Source organism: Euprymna scolopes, chromosome 22 (assembly GCF_053919585.1).
Source record: "Euprymna scolopes isolate OS-2025 chromosome 22, ASM5391958v1, whole genome shotgun sequence".
Taxonomy (NCBI): Eukaryota; Metazoa; Mollusca; class Cephalopoda; order Sepiida; family Sepiolidae; genus Euprymna; species Euprymna scolopes.
The window spans coordinates 83,510,728-83,525,134 of NC_136503.1; the positions used below are offsets into that span (position 1 = coordinate 83,510,728).

The window sequence follows — 14,407 nt, forward strand, 5'->3', positions numbered from 1 at the left end:
TGAACTTTTCAGCTTTTAAAATGGTTGCGATCCAAAAGCTGAAAAGTTCAATATAACGTTTCCATTCTGAAAAGAAACTGATTAGTATGTCTGAAGTAAAAAGAAAATGTACGTATGCAAAAACATGTTCATCTTGTGTTAGATTGAGACCAATTGACGATCGGTTGGTTGCTTACGCGTTTTCGAGTTTTAAGATTGATTTTGTTTAAAATATTTTTCCAACATCCATTAAACGTTTAATCAATCAATAAATAATAACCAAAAAAGGTTTTTCTATTCTGACAGGTACTCTTTCAACTTGAACATTTTTTTCCTTTTATTTACCCTTCTTATTTCAACAAGGTTAGATACACGAGGTCAGATTTCACGGGGAGGGTGTATATAGCTCCCCTAAAAAAAAAATAGGGGGAACTAGAAACGGCTATGTGATTGCTACGATTGTATTCGTCGGCATCGAATGATTCATAAAGGAGAAGGTAAAGCCTAGGAAGATGGGCCCCCTAGGATCAAATAGAACCACATTTTTGCTATCGGTGGTTTGAATAGAATATTACTTACTTTTGTTCGGTCTTCCAAGAGTGGCATTCGTAGCTCCGGTGAGGGAGGCAAAACCAGAAGGAGAAGGAAAAAAAAAAGAATAGATTTAGAATAGATTTTTTTTTTCTTTTTTGCGTGTCACATTGGCCGACACGAGATGCTGTAAAAGGTGGAAAAGACGCAACAGCCAATCAGATTTGAGATTGGCGGACCATGTGACACACGCTGTAACACTACACTTTCAGAATCAACCGCCGGCGAAAACCTTCCTCCAACTTCTTGTTTACTTTCTATCTATCGATGGCGTACTCCCCTCTCTAATTTCTTACGCTGTCGCGCCTCCTACCTTTCTAGTCAGAGTACTGTTTTTTTTTAAGACCTTTCTTCTTCTCCCGCACTCAAAAACAGCCAGTCGGTCCGTTTTCATCTTCCAATCCAACCATGGCTAAACTCGTCGTTTCTGTCTCGAGATTGCTTTCTCGTTCTTCATCTCAACTCCAAAATCTCGTCGCACCAGCTTCTCTGAACGTACAGCAACGACGAAACTGTAAGTTAAATTATAAACCAAGAAAAAAAAAATACAAACTCTTCCACTCCTATCTAATGATAAAAAGGGTTACTTACGCGGAATACGCGATGAAATAACATTTAGAAAGCTATTCTTAACACAGGGTGGATGAAATAACATTTAAAAAGCTATTAGTCGGATCGTGTTTTGTGCTTTCAGCTAACCCCATCTAAAAAAAAAGATAGCATGTTTCGTATTCTGCATAAGCACTAAAAATATTACTTGGAACAACATGAAACGTAATTTTCCTTTTGCCATTTGGCAATGGTTGGAAGAACAGCATCCTAGAATTATTCTCCCCCTGCATTACCTCCGCCTTCCAGGGTCGAGTCGATCGCTTAAAGAGGTCCCCCCACCCCCACCGATTAATGCTAATGGGTCAGAGGTACGGCAAATTTTTTCATCCATTCAGGGTTACCTATGTTTTTTTTTTTTTTTTTTTTTTTTTAGGGAGCTAAATTCCTTACTACGAACTGACCTTGTATCTAATTTTGGTACTAGTGCAGTGCACTTATTGATCCGTGCTGAAATAATAACGTTATTATTTAAAAAGCCATTCTTAACATGAGGAGGGGAGGCGGGAGGGTGTTTTGTACCTATTCTATACTTTAACCTTACATTTGAATAAAAACATAAAACTTTAATTAAACTTGGAAATACGATTTTAAAAAATAGCGCGGATGAGTAAGTCACCCTAATTTTGTTAGTGGAAGGAGGGGGGGGAGGTGTAAATTCGCCAAAATTTAAGAGCCTTCAGTTCAAATTCTGTAGAAGTACCACCGTTTACATACAAATCGATAAAGTTATATTTTAAATTTTTTATTTAAATTTCGATTTCAGGGTTGATCCAAATTCTGTAGAAGCACAAAAACTGCCTCGGTACAGGTTGCTTAAAGCCGTTCTTAACATGGGGAGGTTCGAAAATAAAATGTCTTTCAGAATAAACGCCTCCCTCCCAACTTCCCCATGTTAAGAACGGCTTTGTGAATGCCGGTTGGATAACCGGGGTGCATATTGACCACGTTGGTGAACCTAAACGAGGGGGTGGGGACTCGTCCAGGTTCGCTATCACCTTTTCTTTACAAAAGGGGGAGAGAATGGGTCTTTAAATTATGTACCTTCACCAGAATGCACCCCCTCCCCCTTTTAATATAAAAAAATGTCGATTACAACTATTCGAAGTTAAAAAAAAAAAAAAAAAAAAAAAAATCACGCACCTCTATAGAAGAGAGGCAGGCACTTATTTAATTTTCATTGTAAAACGAGCACTGACTGCTAGTGTAATTGAAATAACCCCTTTAGTCCCTCTTTAGTAACCCTCTCTCTGCAATAATGTTGAAGATTAGGCCTGTTTGTAGCGGTATACCGCAATTCCCTTTAAAATGGAAGGAGTCGCACTCTGGATAAAATTTACTTTGATCAGGTACCGTCGATTAATTTTTCCCGTTCGGAGAGCTAAAGGCGGTTGGAAATAAACTAATTAGGGAATAATGCCTGGAAAAATAGAATCGAATAGAATTTTACTTAGATTGTCGTTTCCACAGACTCCCTTTCACATTCAGTATATTTATTTTTCTTCTAATCTTACTCCAGAAACTTTCAATCACTAAAACCGTGTGGCATTTATTCCTGATCTCCACCAAATCCAACGTTACTAGATTATACGAACAGTGATTTTCTATTTGTGAGAAGGCTTTTCTTTTTCATTCACAGAAATGACGATTCCCGATGACGTCATCATGCCAGTGCGAGTGAATTAATTTTTTTTTTTTCTTCAAAATCTTGGCTTTTTTTTTTTTTTTTTTTAATAAAGTACGTCTGCCCGTGATTGATCGGAGTTTTTACGCAGCCCCCCCCCCCAGGTTATTTAATTCTAAATTTTCAGATATATTTGTAAATACACACACACGCACACAAATATAATTCAGCTTTTTTTTTTTTTTTTGTTCTCAGGAAATCCGAGACCATTTTAATTTCCCATCCATCCATCACCTATCTAGATTGACTCTTTTAGGGTTTGTGTCCCACCTCCGTCCTTCGCACATATATATAAAAAAAAAAAAATACTATCTTATGTGTCACTGTCCTACATGTTTAGGGCGCTTATTTTTGCTTTTTTTTTTTTGTTTTTGTTTTTGTTTTTTCTATTGTGAAAAATGTTTAAATAAAATTCCCACCTCAACACTAGAAAATTTTCTGAAGCTGGAAATATATACGCGCAAAAATATAACAATTTAAAAAAATTCTTTGAAATAGAATTAACGTTAGCAAAAGCCCTTGTGTTCAGAGGGAGTTTCTAGATGCTGACGTCCTTTACATTTATCAGTCCATTCTTAACATGAGGGGGGAGGGACTTTAAATAATTTGCACCTCCACCAAAATACCTACTAAAATAATATTAATAAAACCTTGATCACTCACTTCTCAGATTTTTTTTTTTCTTAAAAAAATTACCGCCGGACATTCCCTGATAGTTGTTTTACAAAGTTGCAATTTTATATTCGTTTCGAACACGAGGCTTATCGCTTAACACGTGGTTATGGAGTTTTGTAATTGATTTACAGTAAAATTGTCCCCCCCCCCCACACACACACCTTCCGTTCAAATGCAAATTTCTCGATTACTACGTTTAGAGGATGATAATGAAAAATTCAAAATTTACAATTTTTCTATTTTGATTTATAAAATGAAAATGGTCCATATTGGCCGCGGAAAGCGATCACGCAAAATTCAACTTTTGTTTATGAAATTAAAAAGCGTTTTTAATTGATCGTTGTTATTTTGGACATTGTTCTTTTTTTATTGTGTACGCTTCCATAGCAAATTATTGGATCGAATGTGCCCGGGTTTGATTTAATGAACAAATCAAAAATAGTCGAAGTAGTCTACAGTTTGGATACTTATCCAATTTAGGACCAAATCTCCGTCTCCGGTGATTTTGCGTTAGCACTTTCCGGCATATTACGGCTGATGTCTAAGCAATTAGCCAATCGTCTTGTGGAAGACGAGTTTCAATGAGAACGTGGTATTAAATCAAGAAAAAAAATGTGCTTGTTAAGATTGTCGACAGATCGATTTTTTTAATGTGTTTTAAGCAAAAACAATAATACTTACTAAATTGTCTTGTCGAAAATGATAATATATATATAAATTACAAATTCATTGAGTAAAAAAGTAGTTATAGTTTAAAGTAATTTTTACAGAAAATTGGGGGAAATTGCATTTTCTCTAGATGTAAATACCTTGAAGATTGTGAATACAGGGGTCATACTTATCCCTCTTTACGCAACTATAATGACCGACGTTTTATTATAGTCAATAGCGATACTTTTTTTTAAGTAAAAACACAATAGCAGTTTTACTCGATGAATTTTCGTAATTTTTGGTTATATTACTATTAACATGACAAGTCTGCTGCTTTTACTTAAAATACGTTTAAAAAATCGATATGTCGACTATCTTAACCAGCACTAAAACATGAAAAACCGAAAATGATTTTCAACACGTTATGTCAACGTGAAATCACTTTAAGAATGGCTTTCGGTTTTAAATTAGGTTGTAAAGTGATTAGTACCATTTGCTCGGTGGGGGTGGGGGAGCAAATAAACACAACCATGTTTTGAAAAGCTACCTGAAATATAAAAAGTAGACCTTTTTAGTTGCATTACACCCCCGCCCATTTATTGACGTTCTAACGAGTAGACACCTCTACAAAATCTCTTGGCTTTGGTAACTTTTTCACCCCCCCCCCTTTGTTGTTGTTACAACACCCGTTGTATTGTGGTTTAACACTCTCCGCTACTCCCCACCCCGCGAACATTAAGATTAAGGGCGTATTACGATTTTTTATATTTTTAATATAAGAGTTGAACATGCTGAAGGGGAAGGCGTTGTAGTTAAAAAAAAAAAACAAAAAAAAACGTCCAGTTGGTATTACGGATTAATAGAGAAAAAAAAACTTTAGTACAGAACGTCATATTTTAGAAATAAGCTGATATATTTTCGTCTAGCTCTCCAGTCTGGATGAGGACAAATATAAAAATTTCCTCGGTCTAGAAGGATTTCTCATTCACTGAAAAAGCGCAGAAAAGATAGTGAATGGTTTTGTTACACTTTGTTACCCAAAAGTCGAACAAGGCTGTTAACACAAAACAAAGTAACCCTTTCAAGTTTTCTGAAGCGATCAACTCAACAATTCTTTGTTTTTTCGCGGGAAAGACACGTGTCAACTTTCACTATTATTTCGTCCGCACTTTCTCAGCTTTGACCTATTGAATTGGGTCATTCACACGGTCTTAAAATTTTTTTATTTAAATAGAAGAAAAATACCATCTTGAAGTTTTGGGAAGATATGCTAATTTGGTACTTGTTTAATGAAGACATTAAAAAGTGAAAATATTTAAAAAAAAAAAAAAAAAAAAAAAAAAAAATTTTACGTACTCGTTATTGAATAAAGTTTTCATACAAAAAAAAAATCACTTAATTTGATCAAATAGTTTTTTATTTTTTTAGAAGAAAATCAAACTTTAATGAGATCGATCGTGTCACGGCCATCTTGTTTTTCGCGGATGCTTAAAGTTTCTCAAACTTTGACAAAATTGTGAAACATGGGCAGAAAAAATACTTAGATAAATATTTTAGGTTTCTTTTTTTAATCCCTTTTCATTTTGTGTTTTGTTAATCACTTTTTTCATTTAAAAGTACCCCCTTCTCCCCGATGGCGACGACGATCGATCTCATGAAAATTTGATTTTCCTCTGTAAAAAAAAATCAAATTAAGTGATTATTTGGGTTTGTATTACTGTACACATAGATTCGAAAAAGTTGTCAAAAAACAAATATATAACAAATAAATGTTAGCAAAGGCAAGAAAAGTTACTTTTTTACCTAACTGGATGTTTTCAGTGTTTTTATTTAATGTAACATGTTTATTCAGCTCGAAAAACATGCAGTGTTTACCGATGTATTGGAAAATTCAAAATGGCGCCCAACTCTCTCTGTAACACGGTAAGTTTGGGAAAAGGTGCTATAAATATAAAACTAGACAAAATACTGTTAGAAACTCGCTCAATATATGTTACCGTGACATAGGTTGACATATATTCGGTGTTTTTTTTTAATAATATTTTGTCTAGTTTATTATTTATAACACCTTTTCCTGAACTTACCGTGTTAAAGAGAGTGTTGGGCGCCATTTTGAATTTTCCAATACATCGGTAAACAATGTATGTTTTTCGAGCTGAATAAACATGTTACATTGAATAAAAACACGAAAAATATATCCAGTTAGGTAGAAAAGTAACTTATTTTGCCTTTGATAACATTTATTTGTTATATATTTGTTTTTTTGACAACTTTTTCGAATCTGTGTACAGTAATACAAACCCGATTATTTTATTTTTTATTTTTTTTGTACGGTAACTTTATTCCATAACGAGTACGTACAATTTAACTTTTTTTTTTCTTTTCAATATTTTCATATTTTAATGTTTTGATTAAACTGTACAAGTCCCACTTATTTTTTAACATCGAACGCCCGAACGGTTAAGTCAAAGATAGATACGTCCTCTATCAAGACCATTCTGATTTTTTTTCAATTCAGCAGTCACCCAATTTTATTTATTTATTTATTTATTTTTTTTTTTTTCCGGGAGCTGGATTTCCCCAAATTTAAATCCTAACTTATGTTTAACTTTACCTTGTGGAGAGGCAAGTAAATAGAAACAACTATAGTCTTCGAATTAGCGGATTTTTTGTTGGAAACCAACTTTGAAATATGAATTTCGCCAGAGCCGTTCTGTGACACGTAGACAGACACGAATTGATTTTCTTCCCATTACTTTGCCAAAGGTTGTTCGCTGTTTTTAACGTTAAATGGCATGTCGTCCGGTCGTAAACTACGCTTAAATATGATATTTTAATTTATGCAGATTTCGTATTATAGTCAATTTCTATCGATTATTATATTGTACCAAAAAGTTAAAAGAAAGAAGACTTGTGCCATCAGTTAGACTCGAAACCAAATCGTAGCTCTCCAACCTTATTCGTTATTCTCTAAGTTACGTTCATACGTATATAAAAAGTCAAAAAATAAAAATTAATAACGTTGTTTTAATTTATAAATGTTTGCGCATGCTTAGAAATAAAATTTAATCGACTTACGCCTGCCAAGTTTTTTTTTTTTTTTTTTGCTCTCCTTAGTAACTGTTTTTACCGGCTAAAAACCAAATCAAGTTTGTTTCACAGGTCCAGATCCCTTATATATCAAGTTTCAAGCCTGTAGACCAAAAATTGACAGGAATTTAAATAGATCGTTTCTGACGTAGACAAGGTCGCTTATACACATATATATATATATATATATATATATATATATATATATATTACACAGGCATCACCACATTGTCAAGGCCAAAAGGCCACTTGAGGATAAGGGTTAAAGTGTACAGTAAAAATTGGACAATATAGTAATCAATTCGGTAAATTTGTTAACTTATATGGAACGGCTCATCAAGAACTTGTTTACGTTAGACTTGAAGACAACCATATTGTAGTCAGCAGGAAAACGGAAGACAATTCCACAGGCGTGCAGTTCTAAGAAAGAAGCTTTGTTCATGGAATCTATATTTGCGCCGGTTGTGAGGAATTCTAATTAAGTTTAAAGAACAGCGATACGTCATCACTTTATGCTAACACTTTTCGTTGTTTTTATACCCCCCCCTATATATATTAACATAGTTAACATCACCTGGACTCTTCATCGAACTTTCTTCCACTCAACATCATGGCGAAGAAAATAAAAAGATTGACAAAGGAGTTTTACTCCGGAATATATTTCTTAATTTCGCGTTGCAGTTTTGGCTTCAAACATATGCAATACGTATTTTATTTTATTCTTCAAATTTCACTCAGCGCTTCTAACGAATATAAACAAAAAAAAGAACAAACCGACCCAGATGACTACTTCGTTTAATCACATAAATATACGAAAGTATAATTTTATGCGTAAACTTTAAATATTTACTTCAACAGTGCTCCATACATAGGTAGAACTAGGTAGTAATTTATAAATTAATTAAATTATTTATCAGCCTGACGAATTCTCACAAGAATGAAACGCGGAATAGTCTGTGTAGCTTAATTGCCATATATATTTTTTTTTATAAATTATATATATATAAATAAAGAAAAGGTTATTCCAAAGGTTTAATATATTTAAAATCAGTTAACCAATGTGTACATATATCAATAAGAATTTTAGCCACGTGAATTGACTTAAATATTAAGCAACATGATTAACATTTCGGTAATCGGGCATATATATATATATATATATATATATATATATATATATATATATATATATATATATTACCAGCAAAAACAAGGAATAACTTCATATTTGTATTTTTTTTTCAAATATTACAATTGTTTCGACATAAACCAGACAATTTTAAATGTTATATTATTTATAAATTTTCATAGTTACACCTCAGCAGATATGTTTAAAATATATATAATCTGTGGAAATATAATTTCTAATTTATATCAATCCTTATTTAAGAAGCTCAATTTAATTACTGGGCAATAAAGTGAATAAATGACAAAAGACTATATTCAAAAGTTCCTGATGTTGACCATCTTATAATTTATTCCTTTAATTCAGTTGACCTTTTACAATTCTTGGCAGTATCTGTTTCGTAGCGCAAAATCAATCACTTAATTATTATGTCAGTCAGTGAATTAAGGGCATAATAGATTCACTGATTGACTTAATAATTAAGTGATTGATTTTGTGCTACGAAACAGATACTGCCAAGATTTGTAAAGGTCAACTGAATTAAAAGAATAAATTATAAGATGGTCAACATCATGAACTTTGGAATATAGTCTTTTGTCATTTATTCACACACACATATATATATATATATATATATATATATATATATATATAATCTCTTTGACTGATTGAAAATAGGATTTTTATTTTTTAATTGAGCAATTTCTTAGTCTTTAAACATTTATTCAATATTAAGAAATTCAAGTATTATTTTTAAAGATTCCATTTATTCTTTAGTTCTTCGTTTATTGAAAAAAAGTGTTGAATACTTTTGTAATATCATAATACCAAATCGCTGTCCTCCCTCCCCTCAAATGTTAGTTTGCGATTTTGGCATTTATTAGTATAGAAACCAAAAAATGGTAAAAAGAAAACTCAAATATATAACAAATAAATGTTACCAAAGGCAAAATGTTACTCTTCTACCCACCTAGATAAGTTTTTGAGATTTTCACTTATTTTAAAACGTTTTATTTTGAAACTTGTGGTGTTGAGTATTTAAGTTAGAACAAACCAGAACATTTGTGTAGATCAATGCTTTGTTTCAATTTTTAGCTATTATTCAAAACTGACAGACATATCCGCCATTGTTGTTGTTCTAACTTTAACATAGCTTCATAATAAATTGTATTTTGAATGTTTGTTGGGAAAATAATTTGATAACAAAGAAAATCTGTTTTATCTCTTTGCTTCAGATTAAGTTTCTTTTTGCCTTTAGTTAACCCAGTTTGCTCAGATGTGTGCATACTGGTCTAAGGATTGATTTCAACTGTTGCAAAATGTTATGTTCAATGTCACAGTAATTTTAAAGCACGGCAAAGACTAAAAAGTGGTAGTGCTATTTTTTATCATTAATTTGAAACTGCAGTAAAACTTAAAAATTTATTTGCTTGATGTGTACTTGAGTGCTTCTTAATGATTATATAGATTGAATGTGGCAGTATAAAAATCAAGAGATAATTCAAACTCTTAGAGAAATTGCCCCCTTTTTTTACCCCCCCCCCCCAAAAAAAAAAATCATTTCTTTTGAATATTATAATAGCGGCAATATTCTACGTGTGGCTATAAGTTAAACAAAAAAAAAAAACTGAATAAATTTCCACATTTTTCTTGGTGAACTGTATCTATTTTCCGTCATAAGTACATCAAGTTTATTGTGACTTCAATAAATTTCCAGATTTTTTTTTTCATATGGGCACTTTTATTGATAGTACACACATGAAACTCTTCAAAGTAATCTCCGACTTGAATGTACTTGTACCGTTCCAACAACTTTTGAAAGACGCCCCCCCCCTGGAAGTCCTCGTGTAAGCGTGTCGATGACCCTCGTCAGATTCATTCATCTTCTCAATTGTCTCATAACTACAGCCTCTAAAGTTTTTCTTGAACTTAGGAATAACCAAAAGTCGCAGGGAGCCAGGTCTGAACTATTGGGAGGTTGAGGAACTGTCTTGATGCCCATCTTGGTCATGACAACGTCTTTCTGATCTTCTCTACGCACTCTTGGAACAAACTTGCGCAAATCTTCATCTTCAGTTCCTCACGAATAATTGTGTGTACAGTTCCTACACTGACATCAAACTGTACACTTATTGTATCTATACACACGGCATTCCTTATCCATGAAATTCTTTATTTGGCCAATCAGCTCTGATGTTCTGACTTTCTTAATCCTCCAACACCTTTCATCATCCCTCACAGATGCCCAGCCTTGAATCTCTTATGCTACTAAAAAACTGCTGCTTGATTCATGCAAGATGGCCCAAAAGAAGTTTGAAGCATTCCATACATTTCTGTAGCATTTTTTTCAGAGTTCAAAATAGAATTTTATTGCATATCGTTCTTTTTAAGGTATCCTCACATCCAGATTGCATTTTGGAAATTCACCGCCTGACACAGTCAGGCTTTAGTAGGGTGTATTCCAATTCCTGCTGTAGCTGTTCATTTGAACCTGGAATCATAAAAGTTGTCAGTCATCTCATAAAATATATAGTAATAACTAGGGCTATGAAAACAGCATATTCTTTTCCTTGTTTTGATTCTCAGGTATATATCCATTGATATCATATGCTTTTATGTAGAGTGATGTGATTCTCGGTTGATTGTGTTTGTGTCAGATATATACTCGAGTCAAAACAATGAAAACCTTGTGCTGTTGTCATAGCCCTAGTAATAACATACTGAATTTTCAAGAGTCATCAACAATTTTAAATGCCGTATAAAAAAGTTAAGTTTGGAAACTTGCACCTTATATATTCAATCAAGGAGAAGCACCTGTGTTTCATTTTTATAATTGAGGAACTTCTATAAAAGCTCTCATCCTTAAAAACTTTGAAACACAATTCAAAAATGCTGAAACAGTAGTGCTTTCAGAACTATCCAAATCGTATTGAATCTGATTCTCATTGGGTTTCAGTTTATAGAGGATAATGCAAGGAGTCGTATTGACAAATCCTTATTAACTATTTTAAACAATAAATGTAAAATGTTTATTGTTTCCATGTTTATTTTGGGAGACGATTTCTGCTCACCTCAAGGTGTACCTTAAACATAAACTTCCAGTAGACAACCGAATTTTGAATAATTTATTTGGATGATTTAATAAAAGATGTGCTAGTATTACCATGAATTTAATTACAATTTTGTCTTTCATAAAAATGAGTTTAAGTACATATTGTCACCATTCTCTTCTGTGCATCAATAGATAAATTAGAATACTGTACGTTAATATGTAAATTACAAATATATATACTGTACATTAATGAATAAATATTGTAGCCCCCTAAATCAAAGTGGACTGTGCATTGTTTGTGGTGAAAATGCAATAAAAAACAAATACTGTATATTATAAATAAACTAGCGGGGGGGGGGGTACTCGGCGTTGCCCGGGTGTTTGGAGGTGTGTGTGGTTTTGGGTAAATCAAAACACCCGGGTGTTTGTGTCGGGGGGGGGGGGTAAAATAAAAGTTTTGGTAGGTAAGTATGAAAGATCAAACCCAAACCCTTGAGTCGAAGTTGGAAATTAAAGTGAAAAAAATAAAAAACGTGCGACGTTAACCACTGGGCCATCACGAAATAGTAACGGAAAAATGTTTGAATTTATTTAAGTATTATGAATTGGCAGGTGCCCGTACTTAATGAGCGTAAACTTTGACTGCGGGGCAATATTTTATTTACTGTGGGGCAGCATTTTTTATTTTATTTTTTTGTTTCCCCAAGATGTTGTGGGGAAACCAACTCCTCATGAAAAGGGGATTGTCAAAATTGAATAGCAATTGTCTGATATAAGGAGAAACTCCACATTGATCAAAGCTGATTGCTTTCGGACGTTTCCGACGATCGCGACCGTAAAAGTGACGCCAGAATTAGTTTCGCTTTTATCATACGAAAAAGTTTAATGCACATCATGCGGCGATCGAAAAATGTTGAATATTTAGCTTTTCAAGGTCGAGCAAATTAAATAGACAGGCGACTCCCCCCCCCAATATTGTACATTAATGAATATGTTACAATAAATATTGTACATTGACGAATATGTTACAATAAATATTGTACATTGAGGAATATGTTACAATAAATATTGTACATTGACGAGTATGTTACAATAAATATTGTACATGTGACGAGTATGTTACAATAAATATTGTACATGTGACGAGTATGTTACAATAGATATTGTACATGTGACGAGTATGTTACAATAGATATTGTACATGTGACGAGTATGTTACAATAGATATTGTACATGTGACGAGTATGTTACAATAGATATTGTACATGTGACGAGTATGTTACAATAGATATTGTACATGTGACGAGTATGTTACAATAGATATTGTACATGTGACGAGTATGTTACAATAGATATTGTACATGTGACGAGTATGTTACAATAGATATTGTACATGTGACGAGTATGTTACAATAGATATTGTACATGTGACGAGTATGTTACAATAGATATTGTACATGTGACGAGTATGTTACAATAGATATTGTACATGTGACGAGTATGTTACAATAGATATTGTACATGTGACGAGTATGTTACAATAGATATTGTACATGTGACGAGTATGTTACAATAGATATTGTACATGTGACGAGTATGTTACAATAGATATTGTACATGTGACGAGTATGTTACAATAGATATTGTACATGTGACGAGTATGTTACAATAGATATTGTACATGTGACGAGTATGTTACAATAGATATTGTACATGTGACGAGTATGTTACAATAGATATTGTACATGTGACGAGTATGTTACAATAGATATTGTACATGTGACGAGTATGTTACAATAGATATTGTACATGTGACGAGTATGTTACAATAGATATTGTACATGTGACGAGTATGTTACAATAGATATTGTACATGTGACGAGTATGTTACAATAGATATTGTACATGTGACGAGTATGTTACAATAGATATTGTACATGTGACGAGTATGTTACAATAGATATTGTACATGTGACGAGTATGTTACAATAGATATTGTACATGTGACGAGTATGTTACAATAGATATTGTACATGTGACGAGTATGTTACAATAGATATTGTACATGTGACGAGTATGTTACAATAGATATTGTACATGTGACGAGTATGTTACAATAGATATTGTACATGTGACGAGTATGTTACAATAGATATTGTACATGTGACGAGTATGTTACAATAGATATTGTACATGTGACGAGTATGTTACAATAGATATTGTACATGTGACGAGTATGTTACAATAGATATTGTACATGTGACGAGTATGTTACAATAGATATTGTACATGTGACGAGTATGTTACAATAGATATTGTACATGTGACGAGTATGTTACAATAGATATTGTACATGTGACGAGTATGTTACAATAGATATTGTACATGTGACGAGTATGTTACAATAGATATTGTACATGTGACGAGTATGTTACAATAGATATTGTACATGTGACGAGTATGTTACAATAGATATTGTACATGTGACGAGTATGTTACAATAGATATTGTACATGTGACGAGTATGTTACAATAGATATTGTACATGTGACGAGTATGTTACAATAGATATTGTACATGTGACGAGTATGTTACAATAGATATTGTACATGTGACGAGTATGTTACAATAGATATTGTACATGTGACGAGTATGTTACAATAGATATTGTACATGTGACGAGTATGTTACAATAGATATTGTACATGTGACGAGTATGTTACAATAGATATTGTACATGTGACGAGTATGTTACAATAGATATTGTACATGTGACGAGTATGTTACAATAGATATTGTACATGTGACGAGTATGTTACAATAGATATTGTACATGTGACGAGTATGTTACAATAGATATTGTACATGTGACGAGTATGTTACAATAGATATTGTACATGTGACGAGTATGTTACAATAGATATTGTACATGTGACGAGTATGTTACAAT

At 32.8% G+C, this 14,407-nt stretch overlaps 2 protein-coding genes across 3 annotated transcripts in view; one reads left to right on the forward strand and one right to left on the reverse strand.

The window, feature by feature from the left end:
* Nucleotides 1-14,407, reverse strand: part of LOC145243518 (NAD(P) transhydrogenase, mitochondrial-like) — a 116,275-nt gene that overhangs the window by 89,997 nt on the left and 11,871 nt on the right. The window contains exon 1 of one of the 2 annotated variants that reach the window (XM_080106484.1): nucleotides 559-697. The exons of the other annotated variant lie outside the window; for it this stretch is intronic. The gene's annotated coding sequence lies outside the window, so the exon portion shown is untranslated. Of the gene's footprint in view, nucleotides 1-558; nucleotides 698-14,407 lie in introns of those variants that run through there. 2 annotated transcript variants of the gene reach the window in all.
* The window catches only part of LOC145243519 (isocitrate dehydrogenase [NADP], mitochondrial-like), a 55,232-nt gene continuing 41,774 nt past the window's right edge, over nucleotides 950-14,407 (forward strand). Inside the window, exon 1 of the mRNA XM_080106486.1 lies at nucleotides 950-1,084. Within this exon, the coding sequence (XP_079962612.1) occupies nucleotides 979-1,084 (106 nt within the window). The 5' untranslated portion in view covers nucleotides 950-978. The remainder of the gene's footprint in view (nucleotides 1,085-14,407) is intronic.